General features: G+C 38.9%; 1 protein-coding gene across 1 annotated transcript; it reads left to right on the top strand.

Annotated features, from left to right (window-relative positions):
* The first annotated feature begins 11,129 nt into the window (after positions 1-11,129).
* LOC143639831 (sex-determining region Y protein-like) lies at positions 11,130-11,660 on the top strand. Its single transcript, XM_077107875.1, has one exon. The coding sequence runs from the start codon at positions 11,145-11,147 to the stop codon at positions 11,658-11,660; it is 516 nt and encodes a 171-aa protein (XP_076963990.1). The 5' UTR covers positions 11,130-11,144.
* Positions 11,661-13,158: the final 1,498 nt, after the last annotated feature.

The following is a 13,158-nucleotide window of genomic DNA, read 5'->3' as shown; positions in this document are numbered from 1 at the left end:
AGTGCAAATCCAATATGAAGGACAAGATTTTTAGGATGGAAATGTGTTCTTTTTCATTATTAGCAAAGGAGAAATAACAGACTCCTCCTGTCTCAGAGTCTGTGATTCCAACTGCCAAGGGAACAGTGGGCTCTTCAAAGAGTTAATTTTAAAGCTACATTCCATCTGTAGTCTGACAGGATCATAATTTTAATTGTAATATTGAGAGAAAGAGCCGCTTCTTTGATCGTCTGGCACCTGTCCTGAAATTTGGATTCCTTCATGCCTGTGGTGTGCATGAGCTCAAGGGTAGATAACTTTGCATGTGATAGGAAGAAGGTCAGTCTTGCTTTCCCCAAGGTTAGGGAGGGGGACAGAACAAAGAGAAGGAAAAGTATTATGTCACTCCTAAAAATAAGGCACAGGGCAGAGCTCAAGTAGTGTACTCAGAGCGTGAAATGGCCTCCTTTTACAATGTTTTATATCTTTTTATGGATTTATCCAGGTATTCTGAGCAGTCAAACTTATAAACATATAATTTATAGTATTCTCTGTGGTCCTCTGTATCTTTGTGATACATTTGGGATTACATTACTATCTTCACTCTTGTGAAGATAGTTCTGTGCATGAATACATGATTAAATTTGTGTGTCTCTAAGGAGGGGATCACTGAATTTAGAGTGAAATTACCATTTCACTCTAAAATTAATTTTTAAATTATGACATATTTTATTAGCTTTCTACATTTTTTGTGTGTATTCATACAAGTCTCATCTTTTTATTCTTCTTCTTTCATGTTCATTCTCAGTTTTTATTCTCAACAGACATAAGTGATAATTATATCACTTTATATATGTACAAAGTGATATAATTATTTATACACACTTTGACCTTATATTCATTAAACCTGTTTTAAATTTACTCTTCTAGTAGTTTCTGCAAGTAAAAACAGCTCTTACTTCTTCTTTCAAAAGTTGATGTCCAGAAAAAGCAGAAACGTTGTCTTATTTCCATTGAGTTGGAAATCACTTACTCTTTACAAATAAAGACGTTAGCTCTAAGGTTTTCACTTTAAATATATGTACCTGAGTGTTTAAAATACAAATACATTTTCATATTTTGCAAACTTATTTTACAATTGAAATAGAATAAAATTTTCTTCAGTTTTCTAAAAATCTGGCAAATTATAGTGGTCGATATTAAAATGTTATCCAGCTTGTATTCTTGTCATAAAATTCTATTGCCATTACTTCTTGTATGCATTTTTTAAAATATTGCTGTAACTCATTTGTTGAGATTTTATCTGTATTAGCAAAGAACATTGTACCAGAGGTATGTTTTACTGTGCCACTCAAGCTTGGGCTAAAACTTCCAGAATCATGAATCAAAATCAATATTTTCTCCCCTGATTTAATTATCTGAAGAATTGTGTTGAGAAACTAATGTTACAGAATTGGAGCTTTTTTGGAAACTGAGGCAGGACGAGTTTCCTTACCCCTTCAAGCCCCTATTCTTGAAATCAACTCAGAACAACTGCAGAGGTGCTGCTCAGTGTAATAGGCATATGTTTATTAGAAGAGATGGGAAAGAGGAGAGAGGGACACTCACACAGGAAAAGTGGACCCTCCTCCCAACTTCAGGGAGGTTTCCAGAGTCCCGCCAAAGATCACTTTGGGACATTTGATTGACAACCTAGGAGCTGCAAGGAACACCTCCAAGAGAGGAAGATGTGGTAGCTCATCTAATGGGAGTTTTTAAGAAAATTGAGTCACTCTGTTTTTGCCTCAATTTCCTTCTCTCTTAATCAGTTTGTTACTCTTCAAATGATTCCCATCAAATTTTGTGAGGGTATTACTGTTCTGGCTATTAGGGTGATTGGGGTTTTGAGAGTTTCAATGATAAAGAATGGTCCTGAAAACTTAGTTACAATAGAGAGATGATATATTCTACCAATATGGTCTAATATTTAATGCCTCAATTAAGAATTGCAGGTGGGGGCAGTTTTAACAAACCAATCTTCATCTTATAGGTGCTTATCTTTCAGATAAAGCTCTCTGTTAGGTTCAGTGACCCTTCACTTTCTATTCCCTGCTCATTCATTTATGGCTGACTTGCTACTTAACACTAAATTAATCACAGAATTAGTACTGAGAAGAGGATGATTGATTCTAACTTGACTTGTTGATGTGGAGAAACTTTTGGAATTGGTTGAGTGAAAGAGGTTGGAGCAGTCTGGTGGAACAGGCTAGAGAAAACCTAGAAGGCTATAAGGGAAACTTAATATGTGATTCTTGTGAAGGATAAGAAGACAAGAATACTGATAGATATGTGAACAGGAGAGGCCATACTAATGAGGTTTCGAGTGGAAATGTGGACTCCTTGGGAATCGGAGGAAAACCCATCCTTGTTACACCAGGATGAAAATTTCAACTGCTATTTGTTTATGACCTGATAATTTGTGGGAGGACATGTTTAAAGGTGGTAGACTAGTTTAATTGGTGGAGGATATTTTAAGGAAGAAAATCACTTAGGTTGAAGCATGAATCCTAAATACTTTTTGCCTAAATTACAGTGGGATGGTTTGAGAAATTTATACTCTGGCCAGGAATGGAGCACATGTAAACATGTGACTAAGGAGAGTGTGTTTGCTAAAGAGATTAGCCCTGATAAGAATTCATGCTTTCATCAAGGCAAAAGGAAAGATGGTTGGAAGTATCTCCAAAATCTTTAAGGCCATCCTAAGAGAGATGAATAAGAAAATTTATTTAAAAGATTTTTCTGGAGAAGTATTATTTAAGAAAGCCAGCCCCTGGTGGACACTGAACCTCCTAGTACACAGCCATGAAGTCACTCCACTTCAGACAGGCCCAGGTACAGCTTGTGCTAGCAACGAACTTTGCTGCCATCCTTATGAAACTGGTTTTGCAGGCATACAGATCGCTGGAATGATGTGGTCATGTTAGTGTCCACCAATGCGTTTAAAGGAAACTTGGAAAACCAGGCAGTATACATTAGGGTCAGATAAGTTGTGGGAATGAAGTTCAAACTCAATGGAATGAGTAAAGCTATGGGCTACATTTAAAGCATCCTAAAAAAGTGACCATGTTTCTAAAGTATTAGGCCAGCAACCTGATTATGGGTGTTCCAAAAAAATATGGCCTGGCCACTCACCCCAAAAAACAAACAGAAAAAATAATGGTGAAAAATAAGTAAATAAATAAAACTAGGAAAAATAACTTTATTAATATGGTCACATCGGGGGGAGGGGTGAGAAGTACACATAGTTAAGCAGCCTTGGTCAAAGAGGGATCTGGTTTGTCATGATCTCAGTTCTGACTATGCAAGGTGGCTCTGGAAAAAGTTCATCATTTGAGAGGGAAATCTCTACCTGCGGCTCAGTATGATTATCAGAACTATGGTCCTGCAATGAGGCAATTTTTTGTCCCTAGGATGTAATTTCTCCTGCCTATGGTACAATCTCTTCATAGGGTGATCTGCCTACTAGGCTTTCTTATTCCTTGAACATGATTGGACAATGACTGGAGACTGCGAGCACTATTCCAGGGGTCTGAATAAGACATTGTAAAATCTGGAATGTGAGGGTCCCAACAGTCTTGAAAGGGGGGAAAGAGAGGTTAAATAAATCTAGGATTGAAAAACTTATATCACCATGCCTAAGTATAGAGCTCAGTTCCCACAAAGTTTTAGGTAATAAAGGAAGCAGATACAAAATGAAGGCAGAGATGCCAATATATATCGTGTTTTTAGTTACAAGTTGGGTAATATCTGCAGGCACACTAAAAGAGTCAGCACTTTTAACAAAAACAGCTTCTATTTCTCTGTTATAGTCACATTGCGTATGAACAGTAAAGTCACAAGGGCAGGGGGTGTTCAAGCTCACGGGCGCTCACATCCTCCCACACTGTGTCCAAGGTGCCACCTTTAGTTTTAAGATTTAATGTTTGTCCTGCTGGATTTTAGTTTTGCCTTGGGCTTATCCCCTCCTGCCTGTTTTCCTACCAATCCCCTTTACCCTGTGCCTGTCCCACCATTGGATATTAGAATTATATAACTTTATTTTTATTTCTTATAGGAGTTCATTTATAAGGAAGGATTTAGGCTCAGAGATGCTTTTAGAATTCAAACTTCTGAGCAGTGCTGCTTAGGTATTTTGAAATTCTCCAGGTAGACAGAATGAATTCTGCATTGTGAGCTGGACTTGGACATTTGGGGAACAGGAATAGAATATGATGGTTTAGATGAATATTCCAAAAAGTCCATGTGTTAAAGACTGCTTCCCAAATGGCACTAATGGGAGGTGCTTTGATATTGAAGAAGTGGGCCCTTGTGAAAGTTCTATAGGTTATTGGAGGCATGTCCCCAAGGGGGACTAAGTTCTTCAGCCTATTGTCACTCAGAGTTTCTTCCAGCTGGTGAAGTGAAGGGATTTCTTCATTAAATGCTCTGCTACTCTCACTGGAGGTCCAAACGAAAGGGCTACCCAATCCTATACTGAAACCTCCAGAACTTGAGCCGAAATAACCCTCTTTCTCTTTAAATTATCATATACATATATATATCTTTAGGTCATCTTATATAGTTCTGTTATAGTAATGAAAAACTGACTAAAACAAGAGGCAGTAAATAACTAACACTTATCTAACACTTGTAGGGCAGCATACTTCCATGAACAGAAAAATTGCCCTCAGGCAGAGATCGTAAAGGGTGTGAGGGTCACAGGAGTCAGCCTTAAGAGTATTCAAGTGAGCACTGAGGGGATGTTAGCCACCCTCTCCAAAACTGCAGACTCATCTCAATTTTCTCTTTAATCCACTCATCTTCACAGAACATAAATATCTGACAATATCTGTTTATTTGACACCTGGCTATACTACTAGAAAGTAAGTTCCATGAAGATACACATCTGTGTGCCTTCAGGGTCTCAGACCAGTATTAGAACATATGACGGTTGAATAATTAGTCATTAAGAAAATGAGTTAATAAGTAAGTTAGAACCTTAGAACAATCAGGCACAGCAATTAAGTAAATGAGCATCAATCTTCATTAATCCAATATGGGTTCAAGACTTACACAGGGCAGGTGTGTTGTGCTTCCTGTAATCCCAATGCCTGGGAAGCCTGAAGCAGGAGTATGGAACTTCCAAGGGCAGCTGTAGCAACTTACAATTTTCATCAGCTTAGCAGAGACCCTGTCTCAAAATAAAATGAAAATAATTAAATAAAAAGAACTAGGAATGTATCTCTGTGCTAAAATTACCCCAGAACAACAACAACAACAACAACAAAAACAAAAACAAAAAAAAACCACCCACAACCAAAACCAAAAACAAGCAGGTAAACAAATGATAATAACAACAACAATAAACAAACAATTTAAAAAAATGACTTGTAAGAGTGGTAGAAGCTCAGGACTGTTTTCTTGTGATGGTAGGAGACCAAAGAGTTGCACATGATGGAAACATGAGGTTAAGGAAATCATTCTGTAGAATGAGCCTATTTCTGCTGAATCCTACATGTTTTCTTTTCTGGGAAGCAGTTGACCTTCATCCCTGCTTGGGTTGAGTGGGCAGATATGTCACATTCTTCAGCAAACTACCTGTTACCTACAGGAGAAATGCAGGCCAGAAATAATGTTGAAAAGAGGAACCAAAGTTACCCTAAAGGGGAGACTTTTGTGACCCTTTTCATAGACCAGATCCCAAAACAGAGATAAGAATAATTCCTCCAATCATAAAATCTGTAGGAATAGGTTCCAATTAGAACCAGTCAGTTTGGTCCAAGGTGACCTACAGGTGTCATGGCAGCAGGGACTTCAAAGTCTGATGTCACCCTGCCATCATCAGTCAAAAGTCAAGAGGTGAACCTGGGTGGGATTCTCTGGAAAATTCTCTGGGATCACAATAAAACTGGAAGGCGGTAGGGGCATGCTGTCACTCTCTTCTCAGAGAGACCCTCTCTCTTCCTTGAGAATATTCTCTTTCCCTTTTCCTATTCTTTTCACAAATTCATTTTTGTTATTCTAGATGGCATGTCAGAGATCTTTCATACTTGATCACAAGAATCGGGCTTAAAGGCTGGGGAAGGGGGTCTTCATGTTGCCTCAGTTTTCCTAAGGACCCAGCCCTGTGACATTTGGTAGTTCCATCCAGTTATCATTGGCCTTCTTTGGTTATTGGTTATCTTCAGTTACCTCAATTCTTTTTGGGGGTTGCTTTCTCCATTCAGCCTTCTCTGAAACTCTCTTCTCCACCTTTGATTCTTGGTGACTCTAGAGGAAAACTCTTGAGCTAATTATTGGGTTGGGTCTAGAGCACATTCTAATAAAGACCAAAAGATTTCATTTTGTTTTTGTTTTTGTTGTTGTTGTTGTTTTTTTTTTTTTTTTTTTTTTTTTTTTTTTGTTTTTGTTTTGGTTTTTGGTGGTGCTAGGAATTGATCCTAGAGCCCGGTGAGTGTTAGGCAAGCACTCTAGGCTTACCGGTAGGGGAGTGAGGATGAAGGAATTAGGCTATGACTATGGGGTTTTCAGAGAAGAATCCTGTGGTGTGGATTTTAGTCTCAGATAACAATTTACGTTATCTGAGACTGAATGTAGTGTTTGGGATGCTTTGCCTATAAGTGAAGTATTGTCAGGGGTTTAGTCAGGCTGAGTCAGAGTAACCTTTTGATGACTCTGGTTCTAAAATGAAAGATATGTTTCAAGGCAGCATTGCCTAGGTCAAGTTCTACCCAACAATCTCCATGTCTCCAAAGCTTGCATCTGGAACAAAGTAACAATTTCATAAACAATTGTCCAAAAGCAGTTCAAGACCAGAGGAAAACAGTGTCACTTTTAAACCCAACCTGCTGTGGGATGTAAATGGCTGTTTTATTGTTCCTGTGCTCTGGGATTGTGTTCTCAGTAAGTTCCTCCCTAAATATTGGAGAACAGGAGAGAAAGATAGAGAGTATCTGGAAAGGCCAGCTGTACTAGGTTCTGCACATTTTGAGGATGCTTACAAGGTCTACGTTCTATTATGGGAATTATGCAGCTGGGATCACCCTGAATCAGCTTCAGGAAGCTGACAGGATAAGCTTGGGGACATTAGGAGATGAATTGCTTCCTGTGAGGTTTCCACTTCTCTTTAGATGAGCACAGGGAAAGAAAATTAAAATGGATCCTCTATTTACAAATCTTCCTTCACTTGAAAAAAAAAAAAAATTTTTTTCCCCCCCTGAGGAACTTGTGGGCTCCCATATTCTTTAAATAGCTAGACTAACTAATCTGGTCCAAAAAGTTCACTCTGGTCTGATATAGATGTTTTGCGTTCTCCTTTACTAGAGTAATTGTGGATGAGTCCATCCCAATCCCCCCTCCCTGCAAAGTCTCTATTTTTTGAGCTCATGGTCGTTGTGGTAGATTAAAACATAGCTAAGTTAGTTATATATCTATTTCCCAAATCAGTCTTGTTTTGGCCAACTGTAGTTGTTGGGTTTGTTTTGTTTTGTTTTAAACCTTCTATCCATTTTTCCTGCTGTCTTTATTCAGAGATCAAGTATTCAATACAAAGCTCTAAATTCTTTGTTTCCTGCTGGTCTTTATGTATATTTGTGCACACTTGTGTATTGTATATTGTGTTAACATATGTATTTTTGTTTCTGTACCATTTACATGAAACCAAAATTGGCATATGGATATTAAAATTAAACAAACAACAAAACAAAACAAATAATGATGAATGGATCTAAATACCTCTGAGTTCATGTGACTTAAACCTTTAAGAAAAAGTTTGTTTTAAATTGGTTAAGCAGGCCAGGCTTATTTGGTGCATACCTATAATCTCAGCAGTTTGGGAGGCTGAGGCATGAAGATCCTAAGTTCAAAGCCAGACTTAGCAATTTAGGGAAGCCCCAGGCAATTTAGCAAGACCCTGTCTCTAAACAAAAGTGAAAAGGAGTGGAGATGTGTTTCAGTGATGAAGCACTTCTGGTTTAATCCCTGGTACCAAAAATCAATCAACCAACCAACCAGATAACAGTTAAGATATCTTACTAACCCACACAGTTTTCTAGGTGGTCAGGCAATTAATAGAGTGTTGGTCTCTGTGAAATATTTAAAGGGTAATGTCCATTGCTTCTAGGATTCTTCTTCAACAAAGAAAAGATGGCTTATATTGTTAATTACAGTTGTCTGATATCTTGGTTTCCATGGGCAACCTAAAGTTAAACAGCTAAAAATCAGTAAATTAGATTTAATGTAAATGGTATTAATCTTCATAAATGTGTAGGTTAAAGGGGGCATCAATTAGTTTGCAAAGTTCAAATACTAATACATTATTGCTAAATGTAAATTCAAATACTATTGATTTTTTGAATCCCAGAAGTTAATATATATTGAAATTTATCAAATGTGTTTTTATACATTGCTAAATGGAAAAAAAATTAAGATTTTTTGTTTCTGGACCTTTAGTAAAAACAAGACTACTGTGAGTTAAAACTCTAACATATGTAATTCTATATGCAAAGAGTAAGATATTTCAGTTGTCTCTTGATTAAAATACTGTAAAAAGCCAAAAGTATTTCACCTTATTAAAATGGAGTAATTTGTCTAACCTCAGACATCTCATAAGGATTGTTTAGAATCTAAACTTAAGATAGGGCCAGCAACTAGGAAAGAGATACAAGAAATATATTATTGTATGGAAAAAATAGAAAGAAAAGAAAGGCAAATGTTTCCAGATGAGAAAGTCTTTTGTATGGTAATGTAAACAAGTTATAAGGCTTGTGAAGGGTAATCTCAAAAGAGTTGGGTGTGACTAATTTGGATATAGTAAGCACAAAGTTATTTCAGGTATGCTGTATGTTGTGTTAATATATGTGTTAAGGTCAAATATTAATATACTGATAAAAACCACAATTTAACTCTGAATGTGTTGAAGTAACTGGGATGTGTTAAAACACTGATCATCTCTTATCTATCAAGATAATGACTTGTGTGGGTTAGGAGAACCAGTACTATTTAGGAGAACCAGTCCTAAAGGAGATAGGGTTTTTACAAGTCTGGTTAAATATACAATATTGTTTTAGCTTATTATATACTACACTACAGATTCTAAATATTTCTTTAAAAGTTAAACTTGGTCAATATAAGAACATCATTGTAATTGACTTCTTTATACATTAGATGTATTCATGTCCTCCAACTCTACAAGTCTTTAAAATATAAAGTTCACAATAGCATTTTACCAAGCTGGTGTAATGGTAGTCTGTAATGGTAGTCTCTTTCAGATTTATAGAGAAATAACAAATTTAGCTGTGGATTTATTTATGTCATTTAATATTTTATAATTGGATAAAATGACCTGTCATCAATAATGTGTCACGGACATATATGTGTGTGTGTGTGTATATACACACACACACACACACACACACATACACACACATACACACACATTGTGTGTATGGGTGGGTGGGTGGGAGTGAATCTGGGAAGGGGTTTCAAACGTACTTTTGGAAGGTAATAAGGAGAGTCTGGTGTGTTTAAAGGCTGACAATGTGGAAAATGATAATATCTTGCTGGCTCTCTCTCTTTCTCTCCCCCCCCCCTCCACACACACACAGAGAGACACAGACACACACACACACTCACACACAAGCACGTAGGACTCAGCAGAGAAGTTCCATTTTAGAGAATATTCCTTTCAACTCATGGTTCCTCTATTCACACCTGTCTGTCCCCTAATACTATTTTATTTCATCTCTGATCTATTATGACCGTTTCCTCAACTCCAACTTTAACATCAAAAGAAGTCGGTTCTTATTTAGTAAACCGTAGCCTTTTAATTTTGAAGTAGGTTGAAGAAAAATGTAAAAGATGATCACTTGTGGCTCTCAGTCAGGGATAGGGAGAGCTATGGATGGAAAATTAGTTCGGATCTATGACAGATGTTTTTCCAAATCGCTAGTTATATGAAACTGAACCCAGTAACCTTAAAAGCATAGTATTGGGTCTGGGGAGGTGGCTCAGTGAGAGGGCACTTGCCTAGTACATAGCAACCCGAATTTCAATCCCCACCACCAGAGAGGGGGAATATGCAACAGTTTACCACAAAGGGACAAAATGAGTCCCTGTTTAATGGTATGTCACTTCACTGGAACCGTTTTGAGTGAGTTTCAAGGTTATCTGCTTTTTTTTTTTTTTTTCTTTCCTTTGTTTTCTTGGAATAGAACCTGCAGCACTCCCCAAGGAGCTCCATCCCCACTCACCCCGCCGCCGGCCCCCCCTCCCCCCCTTTTTTTTTTCCTTTTCTTTTTTGAGAAGGGGTTTTCACCAAGTTCACTTAGGGCCTGATTAAGTTGCTGAGAACGTCTTCTGTCTCAAGGAGACGTTCTACATTTTTCCTGGCGTGTGGCAGCCCGCTGGGCCCTGTTTTTCTTTTACTTAAAGAAACGTTCAGAAATTCAGAAAGTTCAGTATTCGTTGTCCCTGAAGTCAATCCTTACTGAGCGCTAATTATTTGTGAGTATTCTGATACTTGTTAGCCTAGATAAGGAAATGGAATTCTAAAGTATTTGCCAGCCGCAAATTCACATAACGTTTTCAATTGCACAGATGGACGTGGGTGGGGGGAGAATACTCTAAATTCAATATCCAGTGGTGTGTGCCTAACAGAAGTAGGTTCTCCTCAAGCTCTGAGCTATGAGTTTTTGAAGATAACATTCCCTCATATTGATACGAATAATACATTCATATCCCTCAGCCAGGAGCTGTGCCCAATGAGTTCTCAGATAGCAAGGTTTTGCTTTATTCTCCCCTCCTCCCCATTAATGCGAATAGTAGAGCCTTTAGAGTGCGGGACTGGCAGTAGGCTACTGTCACCGAGTTTCTGTGTTATGATGTTTTGATTGAGAGTAGGTGGGCTGATAGACGCGCTGGCGGGTAGGTTGTTTGAGGCGTGGTTGGGGGTTGGGAGAGGTCTTGTGGGAGGAGAAATGAACTTTTCATTACAAATGGCAAGGTAGCAAGGCTCTGATAGCAATACATTTTTGAACAGTGAAGCACGTTTTCGAAGTCTTACTCCTTGGATTATGTCCTTCCCTCTCCTCCCCTCCCTTCTGGTCCTGCCCTGTGCGTCTTCAAGCCTACCATCATATTCTTCCGCTATGTTCACAGTACTGAACCCCAGCGATTACAGTCCAGCCCAGCAGCAACAGGATGGCCTCGACTTCGGAAAAAACTCTTCCTTCCTTGGGATCGACCACTCTAGCTCAAATGATCAGTGTGAAACAGGAGGCAACCTTAAAGGGACCCAGGGCCGGGTCAAGAGACCCTTGAATGCTTTCATGGTATGGTCTCGCGACCAGCGGCGCAAGATGGCTCTGGAGAACCCCAGCATGCGAAATTCAGAGATTAGCAAGCTGCTGGGATACCGGTGGAAAACGCTTACAGAAGCCGAAAAATGGCCATTCTTCCAAGAGGCACAGAGACTACAGGCCATGCACAGAGAGAAATACCCGAACTACAAATATCGGCCTCGCAGGAAGGTTAAGACGCAACAGAAGACTGGCAGCAGTTCGCTGCCCGAAGAGCCTCCATTAAAACTGTGCAGCCAGGCGTCTGTGGACGCGAGGCTGCATAACCTTGGGCAGCCAGAGCGCAGTTCAGAAAACCTGCACTGATGAAAGCAAAACCAGCGAAACCATTCATAGCCCCACTTACTGACACCAGTCAGCGGGCTGAAGCTCCGACTGCTGGAGCCCGGCCCGAGCACCGAAGCACCGCACAAACCTGAGTGACTAGCGGGTAATTTTGGCTACGCAGACCTAAGCCGATGTTCCCTTTTCTTAGTTTACACTGTGACTTTCTTACGTTCAGATTCCGTATGGAATTCCTTTCTCCCGCTAAGGAAGGCCCCGTTCACCTTAACTTTTGTTATTATCTCATTTTTAAACTTTGATTTCACAATACGGTATGTGAACGGGTTTAACGCATAAAGATTTGGACGTTCTGAAGTGATTGGACCCACGTTTTGGTGGTGGTTTATCGGAGTAGGGTCTCTGTAAAACGGTGCACTACTCTTTGTTTTTAATAGTATAGCTCAGATATATAGAGGTGGGAAGCACACCCAAAACGCAGGCTTTGGAAAAGAAAATGTTGCACTTCCTTAAGCGTGTTAAACTATTCCTTTCTCCAGACAGTGTGTTCACTAGTGGTCTTTCAGCTATTTTGCTGGCCTTACAAATTGCGCATAACCAACAAACAGATTTGTAAACTCTTGTTTTGTGGAGCCTCCACTCCTCCTTTTGAAATTCGTTGCCTTTACTGGGCGGCGCAAGTCTGTGGGCATGGATGTTTGCTTAGAACCAAGTGTAACATCTACTGGTGGAATCAAATCTTTGACTCATGGCCATTTTTCTATGTGCATGACAGTCAATATTTCCTCTGTTTCTTGAAAACTTTTATTTTTTTTTTTGACAATAACAAATCTACCTTTTTCCATAGCCGACCAACTTTTAAGTTTTTAAACCTTAAATAGCAGTTAAGTGTTGAGAATATGAACAATTCCCATCGTCCGAGGCAGATAAGGGAGTCCAAGCTGCTCCAGTAGATGAGATTTCAATGAAAATTTAAGCCATAGACATTATAAAATTTCCATGTACACGGATGTGGAAAACTAGCAGTTTACAGAAAAAGGCATCATTTTTTAGGGGGGAGGGAAAGTCATGTGGATGTCATTTGTCAATTTTCCAATACACACCCCCTCATTTTTAAATTCATTGCCTTTACAATACCTCACATAATTAAATTCCAACAGTAAAATAGTATACATTAGAGCTAGCTGTCATGTTTTTCAAAGTAAGTTTGAGATTTAAAAATAAGGGAGCCTGTAACCCCAGCATCTGAGGCAGGAGGATAACAAAGTTCAAGACCAGCCACAGCAATTTAGGAGGCATGTTTGATTTCCTTTTTTCACTGGTGAATAGCACCCTACCCCTTTTTAACAGCTCCATAGGCATGCACTATAATAAAACAAACTCAAGTTTCTCTCCTTTAGGCAGTCTCAGAGCCCTTGTCAGAGCAATTAGCTCAGCTTTCTGGGCTGATGTTCCTGATAACAGAGGATTGGCTTCCAATATCTCCTTTTCTGTGATTCCAGCATATCTGGCTATCATCTGG

This window comes from Callospermophilus lateralis, chromosome Y (genome assembly GCF_048772815.1).
Source record: "Callospermophilus lateralis isolate mCalLat2 chromosome Y, mCalLat2.hap1, whole genome shotgun sequence".
Lineage (NCBI taxonomy): Eukaryota > Metazoa > Chordata > Mammalia > Rodentia > Sciuridae > Callospermophilus > Callospermophilus lateralis.
Note: the sequence above shows the minus strand (reverse complement) of the source record. Positions and strands in the feature narration are given on the sequence as shown.

Coding starts and splice junctions, on each gene's coding strand:
- LOC143639831 (XM_077107875.1), top strand. CDS start 11,145: ATGTTCACAGTACTGAACCCCAGCGATTACAGTCCAGCCCAGCAGCAA.